Below are 16,560 nucleotides of genomic sequence, written 5' to 3'. Positions count from 1 at the left end.
CCAAATAGAGAAAAATGGCATAGAATTCTGATAGGCTACAAAGAATGGCAAAGGTCCACTACATCCTTGCCACCACTCTCTCCCTTCTGCTCCAAACAGAAAACCAGGAACAAGCCTGATTCCCCTCTTCTCCTCACTTAGTTGTGCATCAGTTGTTGATTCTGTCTCCAAAATTTAGTCTTAAAAAAGTAAGCTCTACCCCAATATGGGGCTTGAACTTACGCCCCTGAGATCAAGAGTCACACGCTCTACCAACTGAGCCAGCGAGGTGCCCCCAAATATAATCTCGACCCATTCTCTTTTTGTCTCTGTTGTCAATAACTTTGTACAGCTGACTGCCATCCATTCCATCTGGATTACTGTCCTAGGCTCGCTCTTCCCATTTCCACATGCTCTCCCCTCCAATCCACAGCCCCCAAAGCAGCAAGTGTGTTTCTTTGCAAATCATCCTATAAAACTTCTTTGCTTAAAACCTTCAGTGGCTTCTTTTTGCACTTAGAATGAAGTCCAAAATCTTTATTTTGGTTTCTAAGGAGGGGGGTCTTATGTCTCATTTTACCTAGGATATGATTTTTAAGAGAGTCTCCTTTTACTTTCAAAAATGTAGGGTCTAGACAGTGAGTTACTGGCCCTTTACCTGTAAGGCCCTGATTTTCTGAGCCCTGCTCCCTGCCCGCCCTCACTCACTAAACTCCATTCACCTGTCTTCTCTTAGCTCTATTCCCTGGTCTGGGGCCTTTGCAGGTTCTGTTCTTCTGCCTGGCACTCATTTCCTCCTGCTCGCCACACAGTTCTTGTTATTCTTCAAGTCTTAGCTGAAAGGGCATCTCTGAGAGGCCTCTCCTCACCTCCCTGTCTAAATAGCCCCCATCCCCCGTTCTGTGTATCGTTTTCTTATTCATTCCTCCCATACAGTCTCCAGAATTTGATGTTTAATTGTTCTGTCCCACTTGTTTAATTCCTCTCTTGCCCACCAGAACATAAGCTCCTGGAGGGTACAGATCACGTATGTCTTACTCGCCATTGTATCCTAGGGCGCACACTTAACTGTTCCCTTAATAAGTCACTTGTTAAACAAATGAATACAATTAATAAGGCCTTCCTTCCCTGATCTGCTAAGGTTAAGCTCCCATGCTGAACAGAGTCAAAGCACTCTGTACTTCTTTTCCTTGGCATGTCTCACAATTGTTCTTGAATAGCAGTTTGTGTCATGTCACTATTGTCAGTTTCTCCTTCTAGATGTCTCTCTTGCCATGCCTACAACAGGGCAATTCAGTGGGCATGAGTCTGCTGAGTCTTCTGCAGGGTCACGTGCCTGGGAGCTGGGGAGAAGGAGGCAGAGGGGATCTTGATGGCCTGGTTCTGTGGTGGCATATGGAAAACGTGAAGGGCGTGTGCCTGGAGCTGGATGGGGGAGGGGGCAGGGCATTCGCTGCAGGCTTCCACTCGCAGTGGGATTAGCTGGCCTGGTCTTTCTCTTCTGCAGAATTTCCCTTGACGTCCTCTGCTTCGCTTGTTGTCCCGAGAGGTTTCTTGAACTTGAGAAAATCTGGGCACATCGAAGACAGGCCTTCAGCCCAGGCAAATGGCAGTGATGGGAGCAAGGCCTCTAGATCCTGGGGAACAATTGTAGAACGTGTGGAGAAACACTTCCAGCTAATACCTTAACTCGCTTCTGTGTTGTCTTTGTAAACAGAGGTCCCGCGCAATGTTAGCTCAGCCGACGGCACCATAAAACCTGCAAATGCAAACCAGTCCCCCACAGTGCCACCAGCCAGTGGTAAAGGGCAGATGACTACAGTCAAGACTACACCAACCGCAGTCCCAACAACCACTGACAAAAGGGTGACGTCAGCCACCGCTGGTGGAAGAGCCCCAGTGGCATCCGGAAGTTCAGGGCCGACCCAGGCCAGCACAGCTGTAGTGCCCGCTGACAAAGATGAGAAGGACTCAGGCAACAGCAGGACACCTACTGGTGACCCAAAGGTTACTCAAGGTTTAAGCAGCACGACACTTCCACCAACCACTAAATCCATAAAGCCTGGAACCACAGCCCCCCAGTCAACTGGAGCCGGGGGCAGCCCTGGTGGTACCACCAGCCACACGACCACGAAGGGTGGGGAGCAGACGTCCTCTCTGCTTCCAGATCTGGTTAGAACCTCCAGCCTTACTAATGCTTCTCCTGCTGTCAGCACCCCAACAAGCCCTCACCAACCAACGGCGAGCCCTGCTACTTCGAAGCCTCCAGGGAGCCCTTCCGAGGGAACAGACAAAATCTCTACAGTGGCTTCAAGTAGTTTAGGCACGAAGACGGGTCCCACCTCCCCATTACACGGGGCACCTACCACACCAAGTAAGTAATGCTTTTGTTTGTTTGTTGAATTAAGTGGGCTCCACACCCAACATGGGGCTTGAACCCCTCACCCCGAGATGAAGAGTCATGTGCTCCTCTGAGCCAGCCAGGCACCCCAAGGCATGGTTTTTTTTCCCCCCAAGCAAGAAGAAACTTCTGAATGCTTATATTCTATGCAGTTGCCAGCTGGAAGATGGAATTCATGCTGAGGGTTGAGTTCTGTGAATACACCACCTTCATTCAGGCCCAGGCTCGCCCTTCAGTGCTGAGCAGAGGCCAACAGTGCTGTGTTATTCTGCTGAGGGGCCGGGGCTCTGGCTTGCCCAGTTGAACACATAAACAAGCCAACAGTGTATTCATGGGTAAGACTTGCATGGTTGCAGTGGCGGCACATTAGTGCTCCGGAACAGTGCTTCTCAAACTGGCAGTCGCCAGGAGGAGATACATTTTATTTAGTTTGACACCGTGACCCAGGAATACAAACATAGAACACACGCATAACACCACGTGTTAACTGGTAACAAAAGTTTCACTAACCAGGGCTGATTCTTCCTGTATGTGATAGGCCCTAGTATCTTCTCCTCCATCCCATTTCCTTGGTTTCTTTTTGAAAGTGCTGATCTCAACCCAGTAAATAAATTTGAAAACCCACGGATGGATCGTGGGCCTCACGATCATGACCCATGGCAGATTATTGAATGAGAGTTTCTCGGGGCGGACCTGAGAGTCTGCGTGGCCGAGAACTCCCCAAGTGGTCAGAATGCGTGCTGACATTAAGGGTACCTGCTTGCGCAGGCCGTCTCAACCTGCAGGAAAGGCAAGGGCTCCGAGCTGGATACACCTGGATTCAAGTCCCTGAAGTGCCGCTTCTTCACATGTGACCTTGGGCAGATCATCAGGCCCCTCTGAGCCCAGTTTCCTCATTTACAAACTAGGGTTATTTATGGCACCTTGCTCATCGGGGTGTGGTGAGGACTAAGAAAGTAACCCTGGAGGCACTGAGGACAGTCCCCCAGATGGAGTGAGTGTCCGTTGAGTATTAGCTGTTGCTGCTGACGTCACTGTCACTTCTTTTATTGGGTCTCCACTGGCTTGTTCAGTCTGACCCACCCTGGAATATGGTGCAGGAAATGACTTCATCTGTTTGCCTCTTCTTCCTCATAGCCTGCTTACTGTAGCTTGTGGTCTAGGTGGGGGATAAGGCCAAAGAACCCCCAGGAACTAAGAACAAGAGAGACTGCCCTCCACTCTTAAAGGTACCACTCATTTTTTCTCAGAGCCTTTGCTTTCCCAATTACAGCACCACCGGTCACCTTACATGGAAATCCGCAGAAATCCAGCATGATGCCGGCTGTCACTGGGACCTCTTCCTCCATCACTGTGACCACTTCCTCCACCTCTGGGACCTCTTCCTCCACCACTGGGATTCCCTCTGTTCCTGCGACCTCTTTGCCAGAGGCTCCACAGCCTGCAGTCCCTTCGTTGGGACCTGTGGCCACGTCTCCTGTCCAGGGACCCAGAAGCCCCAGCACTCAGTTGACTTCGACTACCCCTCGAGTCTCCAACGTCCCCCCTCCTTCTTCGGCTCACAGAGATGACAGGGTACTTCCAGCAGGGGTGGGACAGATAAGAGAGCCCAGGCTCAGATGGAAGGGGCTCTAAGAAGGGTTTCTACTTGTCCCTCCAGCCCAGAGGCCCTGGCAAGGGCTGTTAGGAACCATCACCCATTCACCCCCTCTCCCTGGCTTTGCCAGATTCTGGCTTAGACAGCTGGACAGCCAGTAACACACCTGGCTCTGAAACCCTGTCCAGTCACACCCCCAGCTTGCCAGAAGCTCCTTCCTTTGTGTCGCCCACCCAGGGGGGAGGAAGGGAGGGGTCAGTGATGGGACCCGCCAGGCTCAGCCTGCACCTGAATCCCAGTGGCTTCTTCTAGATAAAGTGCGAATCTCCCGAAAGGCTAACTGACACGATGCTTGTCCTGAACTTGACGAAAACCAGCCTTTGTGTGAGTACCATGCCGATCTAGGCTCCGCCCTGATCTACACCCCCAAACTGTGGTTTAGCAGCAGGGTTAGGGGAGGTAGATGGGAATGGAGTGTTCCTTCTGAGAACGGACTGAGAAATGTGTTCATTTTCCTGCCCTTGCTTTACCTGTGGAAGTGGCCCCTTCCAGCTGATAGACAAAGTGAAGTTCAAACCCCTAAGTCAAGTCCCACCAGCTCCTGCAGAGCCAGAAGTTCCCGGGTCTCCTGGGCTTGCACTCTAATTATTCACATGTTCTCAGAGTCCAGAGACCTCAATCCTAGTTCAGGCTGTGATTCAGTTAAGTTGATCTCTTTGGGCTTCAGAGGCCCCGGTTGAAAACAAGAGGCTCAGTCAGCCTAACTAACTTGCCCTGTTCTAATAGTCTGTGGTTTTCTGTTTGCTGGTCCATGTATTCATCTGATGGTCTCAGTGGAAGAACAGCATGGAGATAATCTCCCTCTAGGCTGAACAGTCAGAGCTCCTGAGCATCGGGAGCCATTGCCAAGACTCAGGGGGGTGGTGTGTGGGCGTGCTGGGGTGGGTGTATCTGCTTGTGTATGAGGACATTTACATGAGAGGGAGTGCTGTGTTGGGGGGGGTTGCTGCTGCTACTTCTTCGGGACTGCCAGTCTTTGAGGATTAAGGACTTCCAGTCTTTGAGGATTAAGGGTTTCGAGAGTGCAGGTGATGGGTGGCTCACGGCTGCCCTCTCCTGGTCGGTGACTACTTTTGCAAACCGTGGGCCCCCCCCTCCCCCGCCCCCGGCCCAGGAAGTAGAACCGAACGACAGGGTTTCTAGAGGATGGAGAACTTGGGTTAACAGCATTTTAATGCCGCCTGTATTCTTTTACAGTTCTTTTCTTCTGAGTGCCCATTTGCTGGAATTTCCCAAAAGCATACATTTAGACTGGAGTTTTAAAGGGAGAAGTGTTGCCCCGGGGCTGGGCTTATTGGACAAGGCAGGAGTCACACCGATGCATGCCCAGCCATTCTCAGGCTCTTTTTTTGGCTAAAACTTGCCAGGTTGTGTGACTGGTTGGGAGGAGCATTTTTTCCGTGTGCCATAAAAGGAAGGTTGGAAGCCCTGGACCCTGCCTGGTGTGAGGCAGAGGAATTGGTAAGCTTAGGAAATCCCAGATAGAAACCCCAGGATGGCTTGGGGTCCTGCGGTGAGCCATGCCAAGAGTCCTTTTCTTCACCTCAGTACCTTATTCCAAAATCAGGTCAGAGAAACACAGCTTGGGGTGCCTCTAGATGACATGGCAGGACCAGGTAAAAGCTGTCCACACTTTGCTTCCTCACCCTCAGCCCTAAAGCCACGCCAGTCATGCTCTGTCTGCTAAGAGGTATAAAAGATTCCCCTCCAAGATGTCCCCACGTGCATCTTCAAGATACTCCCATGTTCCCTTGTTCAGTGATGGCCTTCCCTCGCTTTATGGCCAGGGTCTTAGTGTAGGGAAGGGCATGCATGCTTCACTTTGAGAAAGATCACGTTGGGCCGAGAGCTGGGACTTCCCCTCCTGAGGTCTTCGAACTGGGCATCAACACCTGGCAAGTGGCAGGCTGCTGGGCAGTGCCTCCTCAGGCCCTTCCAGGGAGATGATAAGGGCATCAGGTCATGACCCCTGAAGAGCTCCAAGAGAGAAGGGGGCACTCAGGTGAAAAGGTACTGTTCAACAATAGATGAGATAAACAGGGTGAAGGGACCGGGGAAAGAGATTTGCAGGAGTCAGAGAAGGCAGGGACTGGCCCAGCACAGCACAGAACTCGTGACTCCTGCCAGGCCTGGGAATGGCCCCAGCTGAGGGAAGAGGGAAATAGGTTCACACCAGGCAACAGCGTTCTCCTGACCTTGGCTCTGAAGGGCAGCCCCAAAAGCCTAGGCTGCTGTCCTGATCCCTGAGGAATCACTTGTGGTCTCCCCACAATAGGCGGGGAACAGCAGTTCGGATGACAAACTGGTCACACTTCTGTGCCGAGCAGCAAAAGCCACCTTCAACCCAGTTCAAGATAAGTGCCATATACAGCTGGTACCTATTCAAGACTCCCAGGCAGTGGCAATCAAAGAAATCGCTGTCCAGAGTGAGTTGAGGGTAGGGGCTGCTGAGGTCTAAGTGGGGTGGGAATGGGGCAGGGGTTGACCACTCAGGAGCCATCAAGTCGGGTCAGGGATTCCTAAGAAGGGTCAAGCCACACCCCCTTCCAGGGCCACCCAAGAGAGACTGAGGTACAGCATGTCCTCCTCTTGGGGCCCAGTCTCCATCCCCTACACATCACTCTGAGCTAGACCACTAGCAACGTCTCTCCTCCCCACAGCAAACCTCCTCCCCAGGAACGTGTATGAGTCGCTGAAAGACAAATGGGACGAGCTGAAAGAGGTAAGTGGACTCCTCGCATGTGCTGGGGCAGAAGCCCCTTCCTCGGAGGTCTGCAGCTCTTCCACTCCGCGGCATCTCTCGTGGTGGAAGACCTTCTCACTTGCCAGCAGCCGGAAGACAGGGGTTAGAGAGGGGACAGCAGGGTGACACGATAGCCCCCCCGCCCAAACGCCAAGCATAAGAGCTCATAACTGGGTGGGAGTGACCCACGTTCTGTTTTCTGCCACATCATGTCCTCCTTCCTGGCAGGTGGGAGTCAGTAACATGAAGCTTGGGGACGAAGGGCCACCCGAAGAGACCGAGGACCGGTTCAGCATGCCCCTCATCATCACCATTGTCTGCATGGCATCCTTCCTGCTCCTCGTTGCTGCCCTCTACGGCTGCTGCCACCAGCGCCTCTCCCAGAGGAAGGACCAGGTGAGGACTTCATTCCCCTCACCGGATGACTTCACTCCATTACTTCCCTGTTAGAGGAAAGTGAGTGGGCCATGGATCCTCTCTGACAGGTGGAGACCATCCCTTATAAGAAGGAACTGCGAAGTTACATGGCAAATTGAAGAGGCATGTGGGGGAACGGAAGGTCGTGGGCTTTGGAGACAGAAAGACCGGGGACAAGCCCTAGCTCTGCCTCCGATTATCTGTGTGACCTGGAGCATGGCCTGTAATCTCTGAGCTTCTCATCTGCAAGTGGGGATAATACCCACCTTGCAGAGCTGCTTGAGGATTCCCTGAAAGAAATGGGTGTAGGCCTACCTGGCTAACCAGAAGTTCTTTCACACGCCTTATTCAAATTCCCGTCACGCCAGTTCCACCCAGACGTGTAGTTCTCAGCCCCTGCTGTACGCTGTGGGGACAGTTAGAACAATTCCCATGCCTGCCTCCTCACACACCAGCTGAAACAGAATTTCTGGATCTGAATATTTGCTAAAAGCTTCCCGGGTGACTCAACTGTGTGGCCCAGGCTGTAGCTGAGGAGGAGACCAGAGAAAGCACCATCTCCAGGTGGCTCCTCTCTGCGGTAGAGGTGGCACAGGTCCTGCTGTACCCACCTTGCTTAGGCTTAGGGAGGTCTTCGGTCACCTGGCCTGATGAAAGTCATTTTCTTACAGTCCTTCCTGATTCAGTACAGTGGGGTGAGGCAGGTGCCTGGACAGTAAGTTTGGGTGGGGGGGAGGAATGGAGGAAAGAGACTGGAGGCTTCTGGAAAACAAAAGTCCATTTCCGCTGACTTAATGGATTTGCCAACAGGGTAAAGGTCAAATGAGCTGGGAATTCTAGGGTGCCTGGCAAGTCCTCGTCCCAAAGTAGCCCTGAGGCAGGCCAGTAGCCACACTGCCCTCCAAGAGCGTTTATTGCGTACCCTACCCAAACTGGGGTTCCTGCACTGTAGGGGTACCTGTGTAATATTAAGGCCATGAGCCCTCAAAAATTACCCTTTCTTGGGTCGTCTTCCCTATCCTAGCAACGGCTAACGGAGGAGCTGCAGACAGTGGAGAACGGTTACCATGACAATCCCACACTGGAAGTGATGGAGACCTCATCAGAGATGCAAGAGAAAAAGGTGGTCAACCTTAATGGGGAGCTGGGGGACAGCTGGATCGTCCCTCTGGACAACCTGGCCAAGGATGACCTGGACGAGGAGGAAGACACACACCTCTAATCAGGTCCGCGGGCAGCCTCTGACAGGACCACAGCGCTCCAGACTGAACCACCTCAAGTGCCATTTGGACAGGGGAGGAAAATCCTTCCCAGCTGAGGGAAAGGTGGGGGAGGGGAGCAGACTTGGAGGTTCCCTCCTCCCAATCCCCACGGGGCCTTAATTTTCCCTTTTCAAACTGAACAAATCACATTCTGTCTAGATTCCTCTTGTAAAATAACCCACTAGTGCCTGAGCTCAGTGCTGCTGGAAGACGAGAGAGAAAGCACTCACGCGGTCATCTGGTAGAACCCCTTCCTCCTCTCACATCCGAGGTGACAGAGGCCTAACGGGGGAAGGTCCAGCTCACACAGCCCCTCGGCGACAGAGGCAGGACGGAAACAGAGATCCCCTCATTCAGTGCGGTGCGCATTCCCACCACGCCCCACTGCTACGATGGCTCGCGCCTCCCCTCAGAGCTGCCCCTGGTGGGGCGAAGCTCACAGTCCACGGATGGGGCAATGGATGGGACGGAAGGGACAGCAGGGCCAGATCCTGTCTCCGTGGGATCTGATTCCTTCCAAGTACAGGTCCCCAGCCTCGCCTGCCAGTGTTCCCGACCCCTTTGTGCTTGCCCCGCCCTCCACTCAGTTTGAAGCCCCACTGTGTCCCAGGGCCCCTGGGACTCACACTGTTCATTCATGGCCTCAAACCCCTTGTTCTGGATTCTGGCTTCCTCGCCTTTGCTTAGGGATCTTGAGACTTAACCCACACAAGACTCCAGTGTGAACGAGATCTGCTTCAGGGATCCATCTGCAGGTGAAGAGAAAAGGGGAGGCCCTTCACCCCCAGGTTGGGTCCTGGCCCATCACCCAGGGCCCTCCTTAAAGAGGCTCCGCAGGAACTCCTCTGGCCTCCCACTCCCACCGGGGACTGAAATCTGCAGCAGCTATGAAGGCGAAGTGTTCCTGTTTTGTTGTTCACTGCTCAGTTGGTGGGGTGAGGACCCAAGTTCGGGGATCCCCCTGAGATCCAGCAAGAAAGAGCAATAGCTGTAGGGCAGACTTTCCTGGGGCCCAGTCCACAGAGAGGTGTCTTACCAGACAATCGATCTATACAGTTAGGAAGAATAGGCTTTACTCTCTGTTCCATAGGAAACTCAGGGACTTTTCAAGTTGCTGAGAGTTTTGTTATATTTGTTTGTTTTTTAGTCCAGTCCTCTACTGCCACAAGCCAAAGCTCCAACTGTTGGGAGACTTTTCAGTCAACTAATCTCACCGATCCTGGTTCTCCTGTGCCATAGGGCAAGAAAGGCCTAGAAAGTGCGATGCATTTTAAGGTGCTCAGGAGCAGCCTGGGGGGACCCTGGGGAGTTCCCAATGACCTCTCGCTGTTCTGGCACACAGCTGGGCCTTCCTTGCCGTGTCCCCTTCTCTGTATTCCTAGCAGGGCTGCCTACTTCTGCATTTTCTGGTGGCATCTCAGGGAAACAGTACCGGGAAGGGGTTTTGAGGGAGCTTAGCAGTTAGTTCCCAAGCACAAGGCACCTGAGGACCGAACAGAGTGAGGTTGAATCTGATTTTCTGGGAAGACCAAATCCCAGATTTTGTGGAACTTTGCCCACGGTCTCTCTTGCTCCTGGGTGTAAATTTCCTGACACCAACTAGGAGGATGGGCAGAACTGCTTAGCAAAGGGAAAACTGTAATTTCAGGGCAAGAGGTCAGAACCTCAGAACCTGAGGCCCAGGCTGTGTGTCCCGATGCAATAGGCAGCCTGCTTTAGGACAGCTTATTTTTTAAAGGAGCTTAGTTGGGGGAAGAGCTATGTCCTTCTCTGGCTGCCTTGATTCCTCTTCATGGCCTCTGGCCTTTGATATCCTCGGGTTTAAGTAGGGCCTCTAGTGAGTTTCCCAAGAGCTAGAGAGATGCTAGACCAACAAGGATCCAAAAGTATTTGCCCTGATTCTCTAGTACTGGGAGGTCGGTAGGGTAGAGAACAATGCCAGTTTGGGAGGAAAAAATAGAGGAAATCTTGTTATACCGGGGAGAAATCTGTTTGCTTCCTTCCTGCCCAACATTTCATTCTTTCCACCCTGTGGTTTTCTGCTGTGGTTTCTGTGGAAGAGGCCAGACTAGATTACTACTCCTTTGCTAATTCTGGGTTGTATTTTACCAGCCAGGCCTTTAGACAGAGAGAGCACGTACGCCTCCACCAACTGACAAAGGCTATAGCCCCATGGCCTCTGGGGCAGAGAGATGATGACTGGCAAGGATTAGATGAAAATTATACTTGGTCAAGAGGAATGACTGTGGGGGCTCTGTCCAAGGAGAACCTTGGGAAGCTTTGGGCTGGTTCAGGTGCTCCTTTTGGTGCATACAGACTGGGTAACTCTAGCCTTTGAGGGCAACTTCAGAATCCAATACCTTGCCTTGGCTTGCTCTTGCCACTAGACAGCTGTGTCAAGGGCCATACAGTCCTGCATCTGCAAAGGTCCTCTTCATCCCACGTCTGCATTGGGTTCTAAATGCTGTCTGGTAAGCCAGATTCTGGGGCTGAGAAGAAAGAAGAGGAACACCAGGAATTCAGCATGACTTCATACAAGTTGTGCCAAAGAGATGATACACTTTCGATCGGTGGCAAACTGGTTTCTCTAAGCTGCATAGAAGGCCAGAAATCACGAATCCGATGACCGGATGGAAACCCAGTGGGGATGCATGCTGTTCCGTGAATGGGGAGGGAAGCAGCAGTGCCTGTGACGGAGGTACAGAATACGCTTTGCATCTGAGGACAAAATACGGGTGTGATCTAGTCTAGACGCCAGGTTCTCTTTTCCCCTCTTGATAAGGAAAGCTAGCAGAAAGTTTATTTAAACCACTTCTTGAGCTTTAACCTTTTTTGACAATATACTGGAGAAACTTTGAAAAACAAGGCCAAGCTGATACATATATACGTACTTTTTAATAATGTAAATACAACAGCCACATGTTAATCCAGCCCGCACTGCTTTCCGTGAATATACACTGTAAAAACATTTGTTAGTTGAGGTGGCTTTTCTTCTTCTCTGAACAGGAATGTAAATGTCTATTTCACTAGAAATGACACTTTTTAAAAAAATTTTTCTCCAGTGAAAAGTGAAATATAAGACAAGCTGACAACAAAGTATTTGTCTTACAGATCAGGCATTTTTATTTTTAAATGTGGTCCTCGACCCCCTCCCCAGCTAAAGTCTTAGCCTTCTACTATAGGAAGGCTTGGGGTCAGTGTACACGGGTTGGAAAGGGACATTCTAGTCCTAGGGAGAGGCTTTTAGAGACCTAGTCCAATCTTTGTTCTGTTTTGTTCTTACAGAAAAAGAAACTGAAGCCCAGAAAGGTAAAAGTGGCTTGGCCAAAATCACATGGTTAGTGACAGAAACAGGATTAAAACACTGGGGCTCTGGGCCTCAGAATGAACCGAGGACTGCTAATTAAGGACAGGCACCAGGAGGACGCAAAGGACAGAACCCCCTTCTCAAATCTCGTCCTGCAGCAAGGCTAGGGAGGGCCTGAGGACCACAATAGGAACCATACTGGTCTACACTTTCTCTGAGTTATTCAGGTCTAAGACTTAAACGAATGATACTTTTCTGTCAAGAAACAATTTTGAATGAGCTTTTATATATGTCTCTTCTGGCAGGACTAATGATCAAAGGGAACAAACTCCAGGAAGGCAGAGGGGGCAAGAGTAAAGTAATGACTTATCTTTCATCACTGTCACAAGCTGATGGGCTCAGGTTTGGTGAAAACCCCAACACTGAGTGGAAAGGGAGGGGGTGACTATTTGATATCGTGTCTCTTGTTATTAGCGAATGTTAAAGAGTTTGCCCAGGAGACTGGGGCAGCATGTGTTCTTCGTGGACAGGGGTCTGAAGTACACTGGAATTTACTGAGAAACTTGTTTGTAAAGACTATACTTAATTATTGCCATTTTCTTACAAAACTATATTTTGGAAAATTGTATACTGTCAATTAAAGTGCTTTTGTGTAAGCTGGTTCAAGCCCTGCTGAACTTGATTGACTGGCTTACGTTCTTCACTTGTGCGCGAGGCTCACGGCTGAAGCACCCGAGGACGTGAGGCGCGCCCTCTGCTCTCACGCTATGCTGCCCAACTGGGGGGTGCAGAGGGCCAAAAAGAGGGAGCTGAAAGGAAGAAATGGTGGGCATTAAGGAGGGCACGTGTTGTAACGAGCATTGGGTGTTCTACGCAAATAATCGATCATGGAATACTACATCAAAAACTAATGATGTAACATTAAAAAAAGGGAAGAAAGGGTTCTTGGCAGTTGTAGTGATCATAGCTGAATTTTCCCTCACACTTTTTTTTTTTTAAGATTTTATTTATTTGATAGAGAGAGACAGCCAGCGAGAGAGGGAACACAGGCAGGGGGAGTGGGAGAGGAAGAAGCAGGCTCCCAGTGGAGGAGCCCGATGTGGTGCTCGATCCCAGGACTCGGATCACACCGAGCCGAAGGCAGACGCTTAACGACTGAGCCACCCAGGCGCCCCCTTCCCTCACAGTTTTATCAGTGTTCTACCTTCTTCCTTTCCTGCACTTCTGCCTCAGATATAATTATGAGTCACCCACCACTCAAGATCGTGGAGCTCTGGTCAGGTGTGACAACACTGGCGTCGAGACAAAACAAAAATACAAGAAAAGAGGTTCTGTTCTGGCCATTACTGCTCACAAAAGGCTCTGTTTGTCATGAGAAGCCTCTCCTTGTCCCATGTCTGGAGATGTGGGTGAAGATGGAGGAAGTTCAGGGAAGGAAGCACTCAATGATTCCGCTTCTCTTCCTCTCCTAGGGTGGTCAGCTCCTGTCTGGTCCTCACTGGGAGGGAAAAACTGTCACTCCCAGCTCACCGAACTGCAGAAGGGAGACCATCTGATGAATCCAGTCCGCGTTCAGACCGCTGTACAGCATCTCTTCTATGGGCCTGGTACCTTACGGTTCACAAAACATTTTTACATATCTTGTGTAGGAATGGGCACTTCTCTACCAACAGGGAATTAGGTAGAGATGAAGGATTCTCTGTGAGGACACAGCTATTTCAGTGGCGGTGTGAGGCCTGGAAGCTGTATCGTTTCTCTTCGGTCTTTCCTCAATACATTAATGCAGGAGTTCCAACAACAAAGTACATTTCTAGAACGTGACCACTGTTATAATAGAATTTTCTCCCCCCTCCTTGGCCCAATAAAATTTTCCTTTTATATGGGAGTTCTGAAAGGCAGGGAACACCCCTAACGGTGGGCCAGAGTAGGGCCAGGGGTGTTCTGAGGTTAACTTCAAGAGTGTGCCAAGACTACAGAAAAAAGCACAAGCACCGACCTCAGGCACCCCTTGGCCATGCTTGAGGTGCACTGTTCTAAGAAGAGAATGGCTCACAGTTTATCACTGGCCACCAATTAGACCCGAGGCTCCGTTCTTTTCCTGAATAGGTCATTCACCCTGTTCCCTGCCCTGCCAACCCAGAAGCATTCAGTAGTCCTTTTCAATTTGTTAGGCCTCTGTCACTCACACTTACCCCATCCTGCAAGCTCAGTCCTAAATCATGCATTTCTTCTGTACCCTAAGGGAAAAAAGTAAAAAATAGGCTTGGCTATTATAATTAACACAAGTGATAGATACTGAGATAGTATTTTTCAAAGACCTTGGCATTTTACAGATTACAAAAATCAACACGATCCTAAGCAAACAGGATCTGCCGCCAACATGTATTTGTCAGATGAAGAAAGCGAGGCAGAAGAACTGAGGCTGCCCAGGGCTACACAGAAGTCCCTGGTGGATCTGGAAATAACCCTAGGGTTCCTGCCTCTGCCCTGGGCCACCCCTCCTCTGGCTCAAGCTCAGATGGCGGCTGTAACGATGTGTGCTGTACGTGTCACCCAGTGTCCTCATCTCTCCGCTTGGGATGTGCCAACTATTAAAACTTCCTAGCACAGCAGTGGACAGGCTGCCTCAACCTATGGCTTTCCTCTCTTCCCTGTAGTAAGAACATTTCGGGAAGGGACATAACTGCCTTTGCTTTTCCTAGGTGAGGGCCCAGAGTGGGGGACAGTCCCCTGTGAACATGAGAAAAGTTTCAGAGTAAGAGTGATAGGATGTTTCAGGCATCATGTCCTACCGTCCCACCTTCCCTATACATCAGAAAACTACATTTCTCCTCTTCCTTTTCTTCTGCCAAGACACTAAAAGGCAAAAGAAGATGTGGCATCTGTGGTGCTAAGGGAAAGAAGAAACGTAGCCAACTAGTATTTACATCCAAGCTGGGACTAACACAGGCTTCAGGATAACCATCGGTTTGCCTTTCTACTCCTAGTGGTTTAAAAAAACAAAACAAAACTGCCTTCATTAACGGGGAAAATATTTTTTCAATTTCCATGGACTCTGTGGTTGACTTCTCTAAGCATGTCAGTATGGACACACGCTGCCGTTTCCCTGTCGGAGCTGGATGACCTCCTTGGGTAAGCAGAGGCTCCTGGAGCAGCACTTCCAAGCCCAGGACCTACTCACCTACGTCCACACTCACTTGGCGGGCAAGCAGCTGTCGTCTCAACTGTTCAACACAAAGCCCTCTGCTTATTTGCTGTCTTTCTGCCAGAAGACAAAATATATCAAGGGAGAGGAGGTGGTGCCCCACATTTTGATCCTCTTGAATTAATTCTCTGGAGGATTAACCAAGGCAAGGCCAATTTCTTACCTTATCACTGCACATCATGTTTTCCTGTTTGAAAACAAAAATGTTACTTACGAGCCATGCTCAAAGCACAGTCTAGAAATGAAAGCTACGCAGTAAGAGGGATTGTTTGATTTATAAATTGAGAAAACATAATTCCCATTTTGAATAAAATCAGTTGACAACTAACTCACTGCAGAATGCAGGATCACAAAGCTAATAAGCATGTAAACGAGACCAGGAGATGAAAAGGGTCAAGAGGAGGTCGTGTCGAGTCAATCTGGGGAAAGCCCACACAAGTCCCCCCTAACAACTCATGATCTTTGTTCGGCCTCTCTGAGTTTCTTTTTTCAAAGGTTCAGTCCTTAAAGTTTCTTTCCCCTTTATTAGGTACAGGGATCCAGAGTTTTTCAAAACTTTGCAACAGTTCCAACTCTCTTTACTGTCTTTTCTACAATTAATTTTCTTCTAGTTCCTAACTTATACAGGTATGTCCCCCTTAAAGAAAACCTGGGAAACACCAGTCCAAGTTTACAAAACAGATCAAATACAGCTGGACATCAACGGTAGATAAAAGATACCATCTTATGAAATAATTTACCAGTGTTCTTTAAAAACGGAAACTTCTCCAGAAAACTTTGTGAGATCCACCAGAACTTCTTTATTTCTGCCCCATCTCAAAGGAAAACACCAAAGGGCTTCTACAGCACGTATCATTTTCCACCTTCGGAACCTGAATAAAAAACTCACCTTTTTGAGGGGAAAATACAACAAATGCAAAGTATAAAGTATGAAAACATTTTAAAAGTTGACTTCAAAAGTAGTTTCAGCAAACATGAGACATCTTGTAGTGTCCATATATAACTTTTTATTAAGAAAATGAACAAAATACATTCTTTCTCCATATGTACATTACATACAACATAATTCTACAATTGCAATCGTTCAGCAGATCACTCGTTTATTTATTCACAAAGCAGTGTTAACACATTCACCAAACCTGGGATCAGAAAATTACTTGTACTAAAAAAAAAAGAGAGAGAGAAAGATAGGAAGGAAGAAAGAAAGAAGGAAAAGGAAAAACCTAAAAAGTCCACACAGACTGGGCAAAAGTAAGATAAACCAGAGAGGATGAGGGGAATGGGGAAGATTGCAGCACACACCCGACACAGTCCAACAATGACCTGGAACACCACTGATGTGAGAAGAGAGCTGATGCCCCCAACGCATTTCCGTTTAAAAGCTCAAACTAGCTCACGCCTGCTACTCCAGAGTTCCCTCATGATTTCCATTTCTGATTTAGGTCCTTTAGGATACAGCCCTAAGCCATGTTGCCACAGAAGAGGAGGGTAAAGGAAAGAGTAGAACCTCGAAAGGTGGCAGTTTTCTGCTTTACACACGAAGAAAAGGAGTCTCATATGAAATACAAAACTGAACCGTAGCTGCTGAG

The 16,560-nt window shown here is 49.5% G+C and overlaps 2 protein-coding genes across 13 annotated transcripts in view; one reads left to right on the top strand and one right to left on the bottom strand.

Moving 5' to 3' along the window:
- The window catches only part of PODXL (podocalyxin like), a 50,361-nt gene extending 37,913 nt beyond the window's left edge, over nucleotides 1-12,448 (top strand). Inside the window, exons 3-9 of the mRNA XM_026513470.4 lie at nucleotides 1,697-2,353; nucleotides 3,654-3,955; nucleotides 4,290-4,361; nucleotides 6,313-6,463; nucleotides 6,698-6,759; nucleotides 7,009-7,176; nucleotides 8,222-12,448. Coding sequence (XP_026369255.3) covers nucleotides 1,697-2,353; nucleotides 3,654-3,955; nucleotides 4,290-4,361; nucleotides 6,313-6,463; nucleotides 6,698-6,759; nucleotides 7,009-7,176; nucleotides 8,222-8,419 — 1,610 coding nt within the window. The 3' untranslated portion in view covers nucleotides 8,420-12,448. The remainder of the gene's footprint in view (nucleotides 1-1,696; nucleotides 2,354-3,653; nucleotides 3,956-4,289; nucleotides 4,362-6,312; nucleotides 6,464-6,697; nucleotides 6,760-7,008; nucleotides 7,177-8,221) is intronic.
- The window catches only part of MKLN1 (muskelin 1), a 339,272-nt gene continuing 327,904 nt past the window's right edge, over nucleotides 5,193-16,560 (bottom strand). For 2 of the 12 annotated variants that reach the window (XR_008956435.1, XR_007188193.2), the window contains 6 exons: nucleotides 15,712-15,843; nucleotides 15,135-15,158; nucleotides 14,948-15,028; nucleotides 12,462-14,003; nucleotides 10,820-10,948; nucleotides 5,193-9,208 (listed from right to left, as the gene is read on the bottom strand). The gene's annotated coding sequence lies outside the window, so the exon portion shown is untranslated. Of the gene's footprint in view, nucleotides 15,844-16,560 lie in introns of all 12 variants that reach the window. The other 10 variants (XR_008956431.1, XR_007188192.2, XR_008956439.1 and 7 more) reach the window with 9 other exon arrangements.

Source organism: Ursus arctos, unplaced genomic scaffold, assembly GCF_023065955.2.
Source record: "Ursus arctos isolate Adak ecotype North America unplaced genomic scaffold, UrsArc2.0 scaffold_3, whole genome shotgun sequence".
Taxonomy (NCBI): Eukaryota; Metazoa; Chordata; class Mammalia; order Carnivora; family Ursidae; genus Ursus; species Ursus arctos.
This window is presented reverse-complemented; position numbering and strand designations above follow the sequence as displayed.